The sequence below is a fragment of the Epinephelus fuscoguttatus genome, linkage group LG2 (assembly GCF_011397635.1).
Source record: "Epinephelus fuscoguttatus linkage group LG2, E.fuscoguttatus.final_Chr_v1".
Lineage (NCBI taxonomy): Eukaryota > Metazoa > Chordata > Actinopteri > Perciformes > Serranidae > Epinephelus > Epinephelus fuscoguttatus.
This window is the reverse complement of record NC_064753.1, coordinates 22,694,576-22,711,748: the sequence shown is the minus strand read 5'-3', so window position 1 is coordinate 22,711,748 and position 17,173 is coordinate 22,694,576. Positions and strand designations below refer to the sequence as shown.

At 40.0% G+C, this 17,173-nt stretch overlaps 1 protein-coding gene across 2 annotated transcripts in view; it reads right to left on the bottom strand.

The window, feature by feature from the left end:
* LOC125906310 (CUB and sushi domain-containing protein 1-like) overlaps window positions 1-17,173 on the bottom strand; it is a 537,329-nt gene that overhangs the window by 216,346 nt on the left and 303,810 nt on the right. For both annotated transcript variants that reach the window (XM_049604892.1, XM_049604902.1), the window contains exons 8-9: window positions 11,619-11,700; window positions 6,900-7,024 (exon numbers count right to left, since the gene is read on the bottom strand). In XM_049604892.1, the coding sequence (XP_049460849.1) occupies window positions 6,900-7,024; window positions 11,619-11,700 (207 nt within the window). The remainder of the gene's footprint in view (window positions 1-6,899; window positions 7,025-11,618; window positions 11,701-17,173) is intronic.

Sequence of the window (17,173 nt, the reverse complement as noted above, 5' to 3'; positions counted from 1 at the left end):
TGACTGATCTGCCTGTTAATTAGAAAAGAGGGCTGAGGCTGAAACACACTGTGATACACACAGGTACACACACACGCGCGCGCGCGCACACACACGGACTCACAGAAACACATTCACGGCGATTCATCCTAGAGACCAGCTTCTAATTAACATTAAAGTCTCAGCAGAGAATGAGAGTGGCTCATGGGTTTGAATCCCAGGAGAGAGATCACACCAGATAACACAATACACCAGAGCTACAGTATAGGAATTTTTAACCCCTGCCTGCCTGGTTGTCTCTATGTTACAGCCTCTGTTTCTCTCTCTCTCTCTCTTTTTCACACTTTTTACTTGTCTTCTCCATAATTACAGATATTTATGTGAAAATATCAAGACATAAATCACTGTCAAACATAATACCTTGAATGTTGTTTGCAGCTGTCGCTATGCTGTGCAAAGTTGTCATACTGAAAATTCACCCTTTGAATGCTGATTTTCCCATTAAAACGTACCCATCCATAGGTTCAAAGTAAGAAAAACAAGTTGTTCCACAGTTTAAAAATACCATACATATTTCCTGCATCTACTTTTACCACTTCATTGGAGGAATATGAAATGTAATGCATACTGAGTGAAATCCAACACCCACTGTCTGTAACGCTGCCCAATTCAAATGGAAATATTCTACTTCAGAAGTTTTGTGCATCATTTTAAACACAGTTTTTTTTCTAGCTTGGCTTCGGGATTACTGTATTTTGCTACTCAACTCTGTTCACCAATCACTTGATAACTTTCTTTCCTGTTTGATGCTGGACAGGTAGTGTATAATTTTTGATGAAAATAGCTGCCTAAGGGAGCCAATGGCAACGATTAATCTCAAAAGCACGATATGTGGTGGAGCTGTGATTTCAAAAAGAGGCTAGAAAACTCCACAAAATGGAAAAGTTGGATGCTAATATTTCATGATTGGGACAGAAACAGCAATGCTTTTATATTTGATCCAGAAATTCATGATGTGGGTATATTAGAAGCCACTTAAGCGACACGAAATTGGCTTGCTCAGTTCTTGTCATGTTCTTATTCTTAAATTTTGTGCATTTCATTTTATCATTCAACAATATGCACGTTTTATTTTTGTAGACAGTGAAGTTTTATTCTATTTTGAGTCATACTATTGTATGGTAATATCAGAAATATTGGTCTCCTTTAATTTCCAAAACATCCAAGGCACCAAAAATATTTTTAGTGACAATAGGTTCAAGGTCATCTGACTAAGGGTAAAAGAATAATTATTCCACAAAAACTATAAACAGTAAAAAAAAAAAAAAACCCTTTGCAAGTAAACTAATTGTGTGAATAATATCCATGTGTCCTTCCATCTGTCCTTCATCGCTACTGTCTCTTACTGACAAGAATAGCCAGTATCATGAAGTCAGGCAGGTTCCTGCAGTCACAGACAGACATATAGACACAAAACAGGCACGCGCACACTTACACTGTAATACGATGTGACAGCGACCCTATAGTGTGTGCCTGAGCACAGGGACTGGCTGTCTGTCAAACACACACACAGCTCAAGGCAAATGCTGCTGCAGCTATGTGTGTGTGTGTGTGTGTGTGTGTGTGTGTGTGTGTGTGTGTGTGTGTGTGTGTGTGTGACATTGTCCGTTGGATACTTGCTGTCAGTGTAAGTGTGTGTTGTGTGCACGCGCACTGGGGAGTGTATGCTATCTGTCTGCCTTTTCATTGTGCAGCAATAAACCCAACAGGGTATTGTCAGTAAACATGTGGGCAGTGAGAGCCCCTGCATCATTGCTCTGCCACTCACGCAGTTATTTATTTAGTCACTCAGCCAGTCAGTCAGAAAGTGAATCATGACTTTAACACATCAACACACAGCAAAATGTGAATCACGCTGATATTGTTCATTGTGTTTCCGTGATAGTACACTTTAAGAGTCTCTGCATTAGCAAATACCAGCAAAATGACATACTCAGACACAGTTTAAAAATGTCAGTCCATTCTGGTGATAAAGTCTGCCTTTTTTTTTTTTTTTTTTTTTTTTTTACATGTGATGCTTTACAAATGGGGATCTGGATTGCATTAGATTGTCCAGGTGTATATTGTCCTTTTCAGTTGGTGGTTTGAAAGGAACTGATATATGCCAATTCAAGAGTTGTTATTTTTGTTACTCAACTCAAAACATTTGTGACCATTTTTCTGTCACATTTGTTTTTATCAAGCAGAAGAAGATAATGCTCCCATTCTTGATTCTACCTACAAAGCTCAAATTGTAGAGCTCAGTCGATTTCCAGTATTGCCGGTCCACTCCAGTGTACAAGCTTCAACTGTTGTGATTTTATGCAAACCAGCTGAACTGGCATTTCACACATTCTAACAAATTAAAAAGCAGCCTACATCAGCAATCATTATGGCACAGTTAGTCTCTCAACTAGAATTACCGCCTTGTAGTTTTAAGCCTCCGCAAACTAGTCAAGTTGTAGTTGCACTTTACGTCCATGTCTGTGTAGACTCCTGTGTAGCCATGACAGTTAACAATGCTTCAAATGTTGCTGTAAAGAGGCTACAAATTCTAAAACATGTATGCTTCACACACATTTTCAACCTGGCTGCACAGAAGGTCTATACGATCAGCACAGTTTCAAGGTAGGCACCCAAGATCAGTGTCACCAATTCAGTATCTGACAAAATGTTTCCCCTTCAGTTCCTGAGTTAAGCTGCTGAATGAAGACCAGTGAAGTGTTTTCTATGGAACATTATGATGTCACAGTGAAGCTGACCTTTGACCTTTTGGGTATAAAATGTCATCCTTTCATCATCGTGTTGTATTAGACATTTGTGTGAAGTTTCGTCATAATTAGCCTAAGGATTCTTGAGTTATGGCCAAAAACATGTTTAACTGTGTAAGTGTGGCCTCATGTGAGGTCACAGTGACCTTGACCATTGGCCACCAAATTTTAATCAGTTCATCCTTGCGTTCAAGTGGACATTTGTGCCAAATTTGAGGATATTCCCCTAAAGTGCTCTTGAGATATTGTGGTCATGAGAATGAGACAGATGTGATGTCACATTGACTTTGACCTTTGACCACCAAAATTTAACCAGTTCACTGCTGAATTCAAAGCCCCTTTCCCACAGCACAACAAAACCACGAACATCTGGCGTTTGTATGTAATGGGAAAGGACTCTGCAGTAGTCAGGTATTTATCGGCTCTGGCTCCAATCGGCAGTGATGGAAATCCGTCTAATGAGGTGCAATGATGCGCCGCCACAAAACACCGTCCATCTTCGCTCAAGCAGCCCTTAAACACTGTTCCAATTTAGTCGCCATCGAGTTTGAAAGAGACTGAATACGTAGTATTGTAAGCTACAAGTGGACTTTTTTTTGCCAAATATGAAGAAATTCCTTCAAAGCATCCTTGAGACATCACGCTCAAGAGAATGGGACATATGGACGTATGTGGAGGCGTAAAAAAACGGATTGCCAGAATAGCAACATTTTGGATATGAAGCTCCCAAAAGAGGCATCCTGACTGAGCATGAGACTTAAGTATTTCTTGTGCACTGTTTTGAGCTGAACTTTTGTCAAATGCTCTGTTTCCATTTATTCGTTCACTAATAACAACCCCCTTCCTGCTGGCTATACTGTATGTCATTTCCAGTAAACATCACAATGTAAAAATATGTTTTCTGTTTAAAAAGTACAAACGAAGGAAGATATCAAGTCACACCCACTTGTTAAGTGGTTATGTCTCCAGTCTGATCTCAAGTGTGCAGCTGATAGGTAGATTGCTTGTTTACATTGTCATAACAGAAGTGCATATTTAATGGATTTGATCTGAACAGAGAGCTTCAGTGTTACATTATAGTAACAGCCGGATGATCACTTGCTTTTAGGATGCAGCGTCGTTCCATTCAGGAGCAGCTGCTGAGTCAAAGGCAATACCTAGTGGTAAAATACTGTACACAGGTCCGGTCTTTGTCTTTCGCAATATCAAATCGGTTTGACACTTCTCACACTAGCCCAACCTTACTTAGCTGTTTTCCACCCAGAGAAGCAGCCATCAGTGGGGACCGAATTAATACAGGCTGGAAATAATGCTGAAAAGGTCAGAAATTTGGGCAGCGATTCAGAGGCCTGGAACCAGACCAAAGTATTGCTGCATTAAAGGGGCTGTGCAAAATCTCAACACTTAAAAGAATCAGAGACATTTCATACGATTTGAGTTAAATGTATGAACTGTACTATGCGATATAATGTTCATAAAAAAAAACTGGTTTAGTATTATTTATTAGTTTTAGGGCTTTGCAGGGCCCTGCTCTCAGCTATGCTCTGAACTTTTTCTCCCGCCGGCAGGAGATTCCTCACCAGAGGAGCTCAGACAGAAACCTTACGACTGTTTCAGTGTCCAGGGTGATGACTGAAGGTGAACAGGCTTTTACCATCAGGGCTTCATGGCTTTGGAACAACAGCCTGGGGATCTCAGGCAGCAGTAAATAACATATCATAAAAGAAACGATTGGCCTTATTTTATCCTTTCACTATCATCAACAAATCCCCTTAAGAAACAAAAACTAACAATGAATTTATAGTACTAACACACACTGTCTGTGAGGCCAAACCCTAATGAAGCCTACACATCCCTGCCATGGCAGTCCACTGTTATCCAATAACTATTAAAAGCACATTTAGAAGTCATAACATTGCCTTTGGGCAACATACTCCTGCTTTATAGTGAACATGCAAGTCTAGTTTCAGTGCTACACTGCCTGCAGCAGTGGGATCTCTGATGCCAGGTAGGGCATCATTTTCTTTACCCTTGGACCTCTGGGGCGGTAATAGCTGGTCATTGGGGTTGATGGTTTAACTCCTCAACCCTCCTTACAGCGTGCTGAAGTGTTCTTAAGCATAACACTGAATCCCAGATAAGCAAGGTTGTCACCTTGCCTACAGGCTCCGCCACCATCAGTGTATGAATAGGTAAATGTAATACATAAGTACTACATAAATGCAGTCTTTGATGTCCATGGAAAATTAAAATACAATTAAAGGTATACTATGAGGGAATTGTTGGCCACTACTTGTAAACACTATCACCTGCAGAAGTGAAAGCCAACGTCAACTTTGTCTACTTGACAGTTTCGCCTCACAATATTTTTCATACTTTCCTCTTAGATGTATGCTGCTACTACCAGGTAACTACCTTGTAATAAAGTTCTGACTTCACCTGCGTGCTGTGCCCTAGCACTTCCTGAACATGGAAAAATAAGAAGAAAATTGAGCATAGTTCAGGCAGGACACGATGTCAAGCTCAGCTTACATCCCAGCTACATCGGCTGATCTCAAACAGCCCAATCAACTGATGGAGCAGCTGATTGATGGCAGGGAGTGAGCCAATATAACACATGATTCCTTTCTTTGCAAATATTGGCAAATCTCATTCAGGGCGCCCTATTTAAACTACTCTGGCCTGCCTACTGTTGCTGCTTCCTCTGCAAGCCACATTGCAACCCACTTCCACCCGAGCTCCTCCTTTTCATGCTGTGTCTGACTTATCAATGTCATTTCTGTTTGTCATTGATGCTACTCTGTTCTGTTTACAGGGGGTCTTTGCTGCTGCATTCCCTGTCTTAGGCTTTCCATGCAGACGTGTGGAAGGGCAGAGAGGTGTGTTCTCTCCACCTAATGCTTTCTACGTAGGTGTTTGGAAGAGGCTTTCTGCGTGGGCCCGAAAAAAGGCAGAGGGGCCCCAGAACAGAGCCATACCGCCAAATATAAAACTGCAAATGGAAATAAAGTTTTCTTTGACTAAAATGTTCCTAACTGAATTAAGAAAATACAAGCAGGGGGCAGACTCTCTGCAAATAATAACACAGCCACAAACTTGAGTCATAAGTGATAATTGAGAGGGATTATTTTTGCATGAATCTATACATTGCTTTTCAATGAAAATTTTAATTTAGTATACCTTTTACTAAGATTTTGAATACTTCAGTAAATATTATGACACACTGATGTATGACGCAGTTATCAATGAGGCTATATACAAATGGACTTAGTTACTTACTGCAACCAAATCAGTACAACAACTTTCACACAATAGAATCAATGCACACTGATACTAAACAGCAAGTGTGCTTTGTGAAATGACCTTACACTCAGGCCACACTGCCTGTGTGAACAGTGTGTGCATCGTGAAAACTCTCGTAATTTTTGTGGAGCCTGTGTTAACAGTTTAGGGCAGCCACACTGCCTGTGGGAGCAGAGTGGATCAGGTGCAGCTCGGCTACTGCTCAGCTGTAGAACATCTAGAGATTCAAAGTCTCTCCTAATTCTTCTGTGTGCTGACCAGGGTCTTTAGTAAAAGACAGAAAAATGGGACATCAAATTTTCATATTGGCATCATACCACCTTTCACTGTAGTTTCAGTGTCTATATCCATGAAAAAATATTAATATTTATTTTTAACTCCACACTTCCTGTTTCTGTTAAAAATAAAAGCCCTCTGACAACGCATCAGTGGACATAATGCCTTCATTTGTAAACACAAGGCTTCTAATTGTGAAGTATTGGCAGGACCATGTCAGTGAAAATGCAGTAACCTGCACAGCTCCATAAATAAGTAGAGTTCCAGATTTAATTATGGAAATACAGTAGTTACAGAAGAGGGCAGCTCTGCAGCAGGGCTGCAACAGCAATGCTGTTTGTGTGAACATCACACGCGTGGGAGCTGCAGCAGTTCAGCAAGGTAGCCGTCATCCATTGCTCACACAAGCAGTGTGGCTCGGGTGTTATGCTGTTGGTAGGCATGAACCCACAGTATAAATAGTTCGAGCTCTAATACATTTACATCCACAAGACATAACCTGTTTCAAAGGGAATGACAGGTGAAACTTACTTCTGCAGATGGGTCTGTGGTCACTCCAGGCAGCCAGTGTGTCAGTGACTCGTTGACAGGTGATACTTTTAGATCCTTGTAGTACATAGCTGTCATCACAACTGAACTGGACGCTGGATCCAATTCTGTTTAAGGGAACACAACAGTAACAACGATTGTCAAAAGCAGTAATTAGAGTAAGGTCGATTCTAGCTCTCACTGCTTCATAAAGATGATTCTGTGATACTGGTATAGACCTCCTCCATCTCTGGTTATACCTTAAGAAAACTGGAGAGGAAGATAATTCTATGAATAATGTATAAATGATGGCAATGATATTAATGATGCAGTGGCTTTTAGAACCCTGTAGAAGAGAACGTCCCTAGATCATCCAATAAGGATCTATAATTCCTCCTTTTCTGTAAGAGCCTTTATTTTTCTCCACTCATGCCTTTTTCTTATTGTCTGCTTTCCTTTGCTCTCTTCTCGTTCTTTCTCCACTCCTCTCTCATCATTTCTTATCATTCTTGTTTTCCTCATTCCCTCCAACACCCTGCTGTCAAGCACGTGAGAGGGACATTCAGCCATCTGAGTGGATGTCTGCATGATGTCTTGTCTGTAAAGCTTAATGTCTCTTCCCTGCTGATGCACACCACAGTCTACCACCTGGCCAAACATTCGCTACGTAGGGTTCTGGTTGTTCAGTGGCTCCACCCTGTTGTTAAACACTGCAGAGTGGTATTGCCTGGCCAAATCTCACAGTTAGTGCCTGTGTCACGGAGAGTTGGGTCATTCACTTTACAGCTTCTGCTACTTCAGCGATGTTGATGACACCGAAAGTACCTCCCATCCAGCCGCTCACTGTGAAATTTACAATTACAGGAAAGAAAACTTTGTTGTTATTGCCATTTCCTCAAAAAGAAGTAAAACCCTTCCATCAAAGTTGTGTAAGCGGTTGCCTGTGAATCAAAACTGCCATGACACAATAAGTTACAGCCATCACACACATCTGCACTGCCCAACAGTGAAAACTATTTGGTTTTCTCTGCAGCTATGTTTTCTCCCCATTTCTCCAGTTTAACTTCATCACAACACCATTCTGTTCCAGCTCCTGCATCTCAGTGCGTAATGATGATTAGATAGAAACCTGCAACACACACCAAACACATCCATGCCAACATGCATGCACACAGACAAACACACAAACACATACACACACTGAGGTAATGACCTTTCACTAACTCAGACAACTCCACTAATAGTCCTACAGAGTTTGTGCAGTCAAAGTTGCTAATGGCTAAGAAGCACACCAGGAGCTTGAGATTAAAAGATGATTATCGTTTAAAGTTTTTTGGCCTGAAAATAGTCTCAGAAAAAGGTAAAAATGGAATGCCCATCTTGATTTTTCGCATAAACCAGAGAGAAACATGAGAGCAATTTAGCTGCCACTGATGCTAAGTGGGTGAGTCGTAGGGAGAGGTGATCATTTTATAATTGCTCACTCCTGATTAAATGAAATTATGTCTTCCTTTCTACTGATAGGATGGCAGACACCATGGAGTGAATTATTCAAAAATCCTGTGACCGCCAAGTACTTGTTTATTAGCAAAGATCCTACTTCTGAAATATTCCTTCCTATTCTTTGTGTATAACCTCTACATGAGAGAGGACCCTTAATGAGAGGCAGGAGAACTATAGTTTCAGACCTGCAGTGTTGAGCCGACAGCTATAGGTCAAAGTGTTTTCAGAAATGTTCCTTACAAGATAGAAAAGAAAACACATATACATCAGCTACAAAAGGAAAAAAAGCATTACCTGCAGGTGGCACACATGCAAAATTCCAGCAGTTAAACATGCGAAGCAATTACTGTTTTTCTTTTTTTCCTGTGTGTGTGATGGACATGTGCATATCCATATCCACCGGGTGAAACTGTATGAGTTTGTATTTTTAAGTTTTCTTATAAATGAACAGGTTACAGAGATAGATAGATACAGAGCTGGTCTGACAAGCACTAAACAGCTCCCCCCTTTCGGGAGATGTAAAAGACTGCAAATGTGAGGATGTGATTTTTTTTTTTTTTTTTTTTTTTTCCGGTTTGTTACGAGACGGTTACATAAGGTGGCTCACATCTAAAAAGCCAGAGCTGTAACAAGAAGTCCCCAACAGACAGAAATTATTCATGATGATACATAAACCACAAAACACTACAGTCTAAGGGAAAACGGTGGAAAACTTTGGTGAGGAAGGTTCATGCTCATTGGACCAATTCTGGGACCAGAACAGGGACACAGTGGCACTCTCAGCGGGGGAGTAAAGGGAAGCCAGTGATTGAGGAAGAGAGAAGAAACAACTAAACACACACTGTGGTTTCTGAAGAAATATCTTACAATCTGAACTGGGCTCTGAAGTCACAATGGCTGTAACCCTTAAAGCGATAGTACACTCAAAAATGAAAATTCAGCCATTATCTACTCACCCATATGTCGACGGAGGTCCTGGTGAAGTTTTAGAGTCCTCACATCCCTTGTGGAGATCAGCGGGGGAGCGGCTAGCACACCTAATGGCAGACGGCGCCCCAGACTAACATCCAAGAACACAAAATTGAAACCACAAAATACTCCAAGATGCTCATCCGTAGTGATCCAAGTGTCCTGAAGCCCCGACATAAAAAGTTGTTTCGAAAAACATAATTTGAACTCTGTTTTTAGCCTCACTGTAGCCTGTAGCTCTGACTGCTTCTCTGTGCTCTGCGCTCACGTGTGCGCGCTCAGGGGGATCGGTGATGCACGGTCTCTGAAGAGCAGCAGTCTCGTCAGTACTGATGTCCAGATTCTCAAGTGCAGGCATCGCCAATTTCCAGTCTGAGCAGCAAAGACTTTCCTCATCCGTTGGCATTGCTTTGCATTTCAAACAACTACACCACCAGGTTTCCAGTGCTCGTGAGCTGCAGCGGCTGCTTCGTCCAGTAGCCTGAGTTCCGCGTCCGTATACTCATGCTTTGTCATACCTCATTTGAACTCTGTTTTTAGCCTTATTGTAGCCTGTAGCTCTGACTGCTTCTCTGTGCTCCGCGGTCACGTGCACGACCAGCGAAAGCATGAGCTTTGCTTACCCGTGTTTACATCACGTGACACGTGCACCGCAGGGGGAGACAACGGTAACCACAGTAGCTAAAAGATAATTTGCACTACGGTCTTTTAGCAAAGGACAGCCCAACATGTCTGAAGACTTTGAAATTGAGGAGGAACAGCATTTCTTTGTTGAGCCGTATTTGTTTGAGCCCGAGTATATGGACGCGGAACTCAGGCTACTGGACGAAGCAGCCGCCGCAGCTCATGAGCCTAACCCTCAGCCAGCCGCAGAATACCGGAGTCGAGCACTGGAAACCTGGTGGTGTAGTTGTTTGAAATGCAAAGCAATGCCAACGGATGAGGAAAGTCTTTGCTGCTCAGACTGGAAATTGGCGATACCTGCACTTGAGAAGCTGGACATCAGTACTGACGAGACTGCTGCTCTTCAGAGACATCACCTGCATCACCGATCACCCTGAGGGCACACACTTGAGTGCGGAGCACAGAGAAGCAGTCAGAGCTACAGGCTACAGTGAGGCTAAAAACAGAGTTCATATGACATTTTTCGAAACAACTTTTTATGTTGGGGCTTCGGGACACTTGGATCACTACGGATGAGCATCTTGGAGATATTCTGTGGTTTCAATTTTGTGTTCTTGAACGTTAGTCTGGGTCGGCGTCTGCCATTAGGTGTGCTAGCCGCTCCCCCCGCCGATCTCCACAAGGGATGTGAAGACTCTAAAACTTCACCAGGGCCTTGAATTATAATGTGATCATGACTTTAATGTTACAGCTGCTAAAGGCAGAGCTCATTTTACTTACTTTACATAATCTGTAATAATGCATCATCATATATTTGCTCACTGTAATCTATATTAATGTTCTGAATCGTCAATGTAACGTAAATGTAATGGAGTAAAAAGTGCAATATATGACTCTGAAATGTAGAGGAGTATACGTATAAACTTGCATAAAACGGAAATACTCAGGTACAAGTACATCAAAATTTTATCTAAGTACAGTACCTGAATAAAAGCACTCAAGGAAAATATAAAATAAGGAACAGTCATAAGGAAAGTGACAGCCTGCATCTTAGCCTCTGATCTGCTTGGAGACCAATACAAGGACAACATACATGCATATTTAGATTAAAAAACATCAGTAAGCATCACATGCTTTTTAATCTGGTGGATTTTTTAGTCAAAGGTGAAACAGTAAAAATATGATGGGGTACCTTGTGAGTTGCTGTGCCCACCCCATTGACTCTAATAATACTGACACCAAAGTTTGGCTCCTCAAACGCTGTCACTGTTATCATGACCATTATTTCATTTACATTTTCTTTAGGTTGCATTTCATCAGTTAACATAATTACATTCATCACCTTTTCCAACCTTATGAAGTAGTTATGAAGTATTCTGTTTCGACTCAGTACTACTATTAGTTAATTAAACTACAATTGTACTACTACAAATGTAATCTGTGGCAGCAAAGACATTTTGGTAGATAATTTCTGCAGGCTGGTTTCTCGTCTCACACGCATACAATAATGATCCCTATGCTGGTCAAAAGATCAACAATATCCAAGGCACTTGTGGGTGTTTTTAATATACTTGATTTGAGTAGAAGTGAGTGAGAGCAGTTGTGTATAGAATTAAGTGAACTTACTGAAAGGTTGAGCCTATCCTCTTGCCATTTTCTGGAACTCCAGGATCTGGACAAACATCGCCGGCAAGACCACTTTGACTCACTGAAAAAAAGGTGGAAAAAAATACAAGGTAAGCAGTTTTTTTTTTTTTTTTTTTAGGTTATGGACCTGGATTAGAAAAGGATATTTTCACACACTGAAGGAACATATTGTAATTTTAAGAAGCATGCTGAGCAACATAATATTCTGACGTGTGAGCAATTAAACTTATTTCCGACTTTTTACAGTGAGATGAAAGTGATGGGGACAAAAAATCATTCTTGTTATTGTGACCAAAGGCATCTGAGTTTTTTTTAAATATGTGATGACAGTCAAGTGTTTAAGCACAACCAGGATAACTCCAACTGTGAGAAATATCCCCAACTGTTGTTGAGAATTCACAAAATGAGGCAGCCAGCCTTTGAATTTTAAAATAGATCAATTCTCAGCTGACTCAGGAACATATTTGGAAAATACACGGACCTCAATATGAAAACAAGACCTTTTTCTTTTATATGTATTACTTGATAAATATAATAATAATAATAATAATAATAATAATATTAAAGGTTTACAAATAAAAAAGTTTTTCATCAAAGACCAGCCTTTTTGAAATTTATCTGTCTGTGGCGCTCATCCAACACAAAATAAACAAGTCTCAACTGTCTCTACCCAACTGGTCCCCTACAAAAGGAGGAAGAAAGTTGACAACCAAGTGTTTTGTGTTTTGTTTCTTGCCTTACCATGAAAACTGGAGTAACAGATTTAACAGTACATGGGCAAAGCAGACAGTTCTACTTGTCATAGTACAGAAAATAAAAGTGTGACTCACAACATTAATAATTAGTTATACTACTAATAGGCCATTTCCATGGCAGACATTTTGAGTTGTAATAGGGAACAGGAAAAATCACAGGTGTAACAAATTTCATTAACGATGGCTCAGTTCCATTAAGTCTCCCAGTAAACCATGACAATGTGACAGCATGCACAATATCAGGAGCCTGAAACTGAAGCAGCTCAATAAGATGTAGCCATTTTTCAAGTTTAGCAATAGACCTTCTTCACAGCAGACATTTTGATATGTCGTAGAAGAAAAGCAGTAGAAAAGTAGGAGAAGATGTAACACTTAATGGAAATGAGCCATCGTTAATGTTATCAGTTTCACCTGTGCTTTTCTTACTGTCAAGTCAAAATGTCTGCTGTGATAAAGGCTCAATAGGCTGAAGACTTCTTGTCTTGTAATTATGAACTGCATAAAATAAGCAAAAAAAAAGTGTTGATCACCAAGACTGTCTACATTTTCTACATACAAAAATGTGTGCCATGAAAATAACCAGAAAGATGCTATAATCACAAAGCTACAAATTCAAGACATACCGACTTTGCAGTTGAAAAATCAATCTCGGTAAGAGACATAAAGTAATATGGAGAAAAATGTTAAGAAATGAGTTGGGTAACATGTAGCTAGCAAGCAAAAAAACCTGCTATAACACAGTATCCTCACAGAAACATAGAGAGCAAACTTGACTCGACAGGATTAAGACTTAAGTAAATACTAGCTTCTATTCACCACATATATATATAAAGAATTTTTTGCATGTATTTCACATGGGAGGCTATTATTGACCTAACTTTGTAGCTAACTGCAAACCTACCGTGTCACTAGGTTAGCTAATGTTTCAATATGGAGACGCCAACTGTTGGAGTCAAATAGTGAATCAAGAGAGGAGAAAACTCTTTTTAGTCTTCATATAATTAATCACCTTACATTTTAGCAACAACATGTTAATGTGTCTTCAGCCTATATTTCATCATTCTTCATATTATGTTTTTCCCCCCCACAAAGTGCTACAGTTGCTACCAGTAGCTGTGGCCTGACAGGCCTCAGGTCAGGATTCATTTAAAAAGCTGTCACTTTTGAGGCGTTACCATCTGTACAAAACATAACTCTGAGCAGCTCCTACCTTTTGAGCTTTAGCTTGCCCCTTGACAAAGCTCTTATTTAATCTGCCATATGTCACTGAGACATTTGACAGATTGCTCGAGGAGAATAAAGAACATGAAAATTGCAGTGGTGGAGAGAAACTAAGTACTTTTACTCATAAACTGCAGGCAACTTACACTGTAATTTTCAAGATTCTGTACTTTTGTTTCTTTTCTTTGAGGCTTTTCCTTCTTATGCTTCTTTATATTTAAAAATCTATTGTGTAGGGTTTAGAGTATACTAATTTTTTATATTATTCACAACTATGTTTTGTTTAAGAAAATATTCACAACCATGTGTTTTTAAGTGTATAGTCACCTGAAACTAAGCATCGTTGTGTTTTTGTTACCTTAGAATGAGCTGTTTATATCTAGTGGGTCCACTTCTCCCTTTTCCACAGAGGTGGCCATGCTGTTCCTACAGTAGCCCAGAATGGACAAACCAAATGCTGCCTCTAGCCTATACAACCTTAACACCAAAGAAATACTGTAATGGTGGATTTTTGCTCTTATTGCACTCATGAATCATTCCAGTGTCCTGTTTTCTGTCCATTCCAATGGAAACCAGCAATGGTAAAAAGATTTAGGGGGATTTGGTGGCATCTACCAGTGAATAGCAGATTGCAGCTAAAACGTCTCCCAGCTACAAATCAGTGCATCTTCTCTCACAAGTTAATGTGTGCTAATAATTTTCTGATCCAGACATTCAGGAGGTTTTTACCAGGGGCCAAATCACCCACAGAGGCCTCCTCCTCTCCAAAACAAACAGACCTGGCGATTTAAATTGGTAAAAACACCAAATTATGCAGTTTCATGTTACAAATCCATGTATTTCCAATGCAGTCTGGCATGACGCTGCAGGCGGCTAGTCCAACACATGCTAATGTGTGATCACCCTTTTTTTTCCAGACGTTCAGGAGGTTGTCACCAGTAGTCGTATTTACCACAGAGGTCTCATCCTCTCCAAAACAAACAGACCAAGTGAGGTGTAACTCCAGCAAATATTCCATGTATTCCTTTATTTTTTTGTAATTCTAATTAAAAATTCAAATCTTTATGTGATATTTTGACATGGATAAGTAATATGACATCTCATGTTGACTTTCAAGACAATTTAAACACAAAATATGTACTTCAATAGTATGATTAATAGATTAACATGTGCCTTGTGTTTCCTCCTTGCCTCATGGTGGGCTATGCTTGTTGAAAAAAGGGGGAGCAGTCTACTTTAGATGATGTGGATCACTGTGGTTGTCTTATAGAAATCCAATCAAATAACTCATGCATTTGTGTAATTTTACATTGTGGGATTTATACTTTTACTTGAGGAAGTGTTTCACTGCACTGGATTTCTATGTAGTAGACAGATGCAAGTACTTTTGAAATTGGTGCTACATAACCAGATGTGGCATTGTTGGCATTTGCTTCTGCTGAGGAGGTACACCACCTACACCTACTAGAATGCACGGTGCCACACCCAACTGATAAAGTACCAGTGGGTGAGCCTGTCTACTTTGACAGAGAAACAATATGGCAGCCAGGTGGTGACAAACCATCTTGATTTCCAGTTATACAGTAGGACATGTATGTCTCTCTTTCTCTCTCGACCCACTTCTATATTCTTTGTTTCTGTGGTGGCAGAAGTACAATCTGTAGTTTTAGCAACATCCTGAGAGACAGCAAAAATTTCATTTGGTGAATTTGAGCTGGAAGATGAGCAGGGAGATCTAGGGAATGGTAAGATGGAGGGAAATATGGTATACTTCTTTACATATGCTACCCACATTGTTGAGATACAAAGCTGGTTTAAAGTTCGATCCCTCTAAAAAATACACATATTTTCAAAAAATGACACGGTATTATCTCAGTCATCTTAAGACTTTCCTCCAAGTTTTAAACTAATAATTTACAAGGACCTTAAGGTTTTCCAGTTCATGTAAAAACTAGTTGCTCTAGTAGCAACTGCTTCAAATATTATCATTATGCTACCTTCCCATTTGCCTGCTTCCATAATAAACTTTGTCTGTGCAAAGTCATTCGAATTTTCAAAATGATCCAAACACGTTGTGCAAAAAAGCACACGAACATTTAATAAAACCTCCGGGGAGAAACTGTTTTAAAAAAAAAAGAAAGAAAAAGGTTTTGCAAAAAAGTAAAATGGCAGAAAAACTGCTGTTGTTGAAGTGAAAAACAACATGTGCAGTGATTTAATGAAGAGAACTGTCCTCAGTTCTGACATTTCAGCATCTCATTCCCTCGTGTTTTTCTTATCTATCCGCATGATCTGCTCTGTTGCTAAGAAAAAAGCACAATAGCAAAACACATGGCAATTTTTAGACCAGCTCATATTTGGGATCTTTCATTGGTTTTAGACTTCACCATGGCTGGGAGCATCTGCTGCATGCCTAAAACGTAATGTAAATGTAAATGAGACCAGACAACATGACAGAAACCAGTTTAGACCAGCTCTGTCTTAATGGAACTCTGTGGATGAATAATGATGGTTAGTAAAAACAAAAAAAAATAAAAGGAAAGGAAGGGGAGAATAAATAAAATGGAAATGAGGAGAACGCTGAGAAAGGACTTCAATAGTACAAAGAGAAAAAAAGAATATCCTGGAGAAAGAGCAATATCTGACCTCTTAGCATCTATTTTTTTCCTTTCTATCCATCGTTTCTTGTATCTTTCTTATCTGCCTCTCTCTTCCTGTCTTCCTCATCGGCCTCTGCTCCCACTCACTCCTTCTCTCTACTTTTGTATTCTCAGCTTGCTCACCCTGCTTTTTCTCTCTCACACACATTAGCTGCAATTTACAAAGGGGTGCCTCGCATAAAAGATGGATGAATGATTTGCTGGGTTTGTGATTTTGTTGTGTGTATGCCGACTGGTCGTGAGCGTATAGACGCTGCTTGTGCGTGTTTGTGTGAGATATGATGCAAACAGAACAAGCTGTCTTGTTGCTCTGCTGTGTTTTTGATGTTCTGTCCAAAAATCACCACACAAACACACTCTAAAAGCACACTTTCTCTGTCCCGCGCTCTCATCCCTTTCTCCCTCATTCATGTTCAAATGGCTTTCATTGGCATCAAATACAAAGGTTTATATTGCCGAAACAAATCCAGCTCATGCAAACAACATGAGATTGTTATAGGAAAAAAAAAGGCTGCCAAATATCACTGCTGGGCTGATATCAAAAATCCTCAAGCTGACTTAATCCCATATTTGCACTTAAAAGACCATTCAACGTTTAAAACACAAGCCTATGATGTATAATATAATTTCCATATCATCAAAGTGTCTTCAGCAAACCTTTCATCTCTAAAAGTCAACTTTTTAGGGAATCCTAAAAAGTGGTTAATTTTCCCAGTGGTGCCCATGTATGTTTGGAATTTCTGACATCTGTACTCACCCACTCCTAAAGACAGTGTTTAAACTCACTACATGACTCCGTTTGTCCTGATATTTGTACTAAACCAGTGGTTCCAAACTGGTCCAGCCACAGGGTCCAGATTTCTTCTTAGTCATTAGTTCAAGGTCCACACAGTTTAAT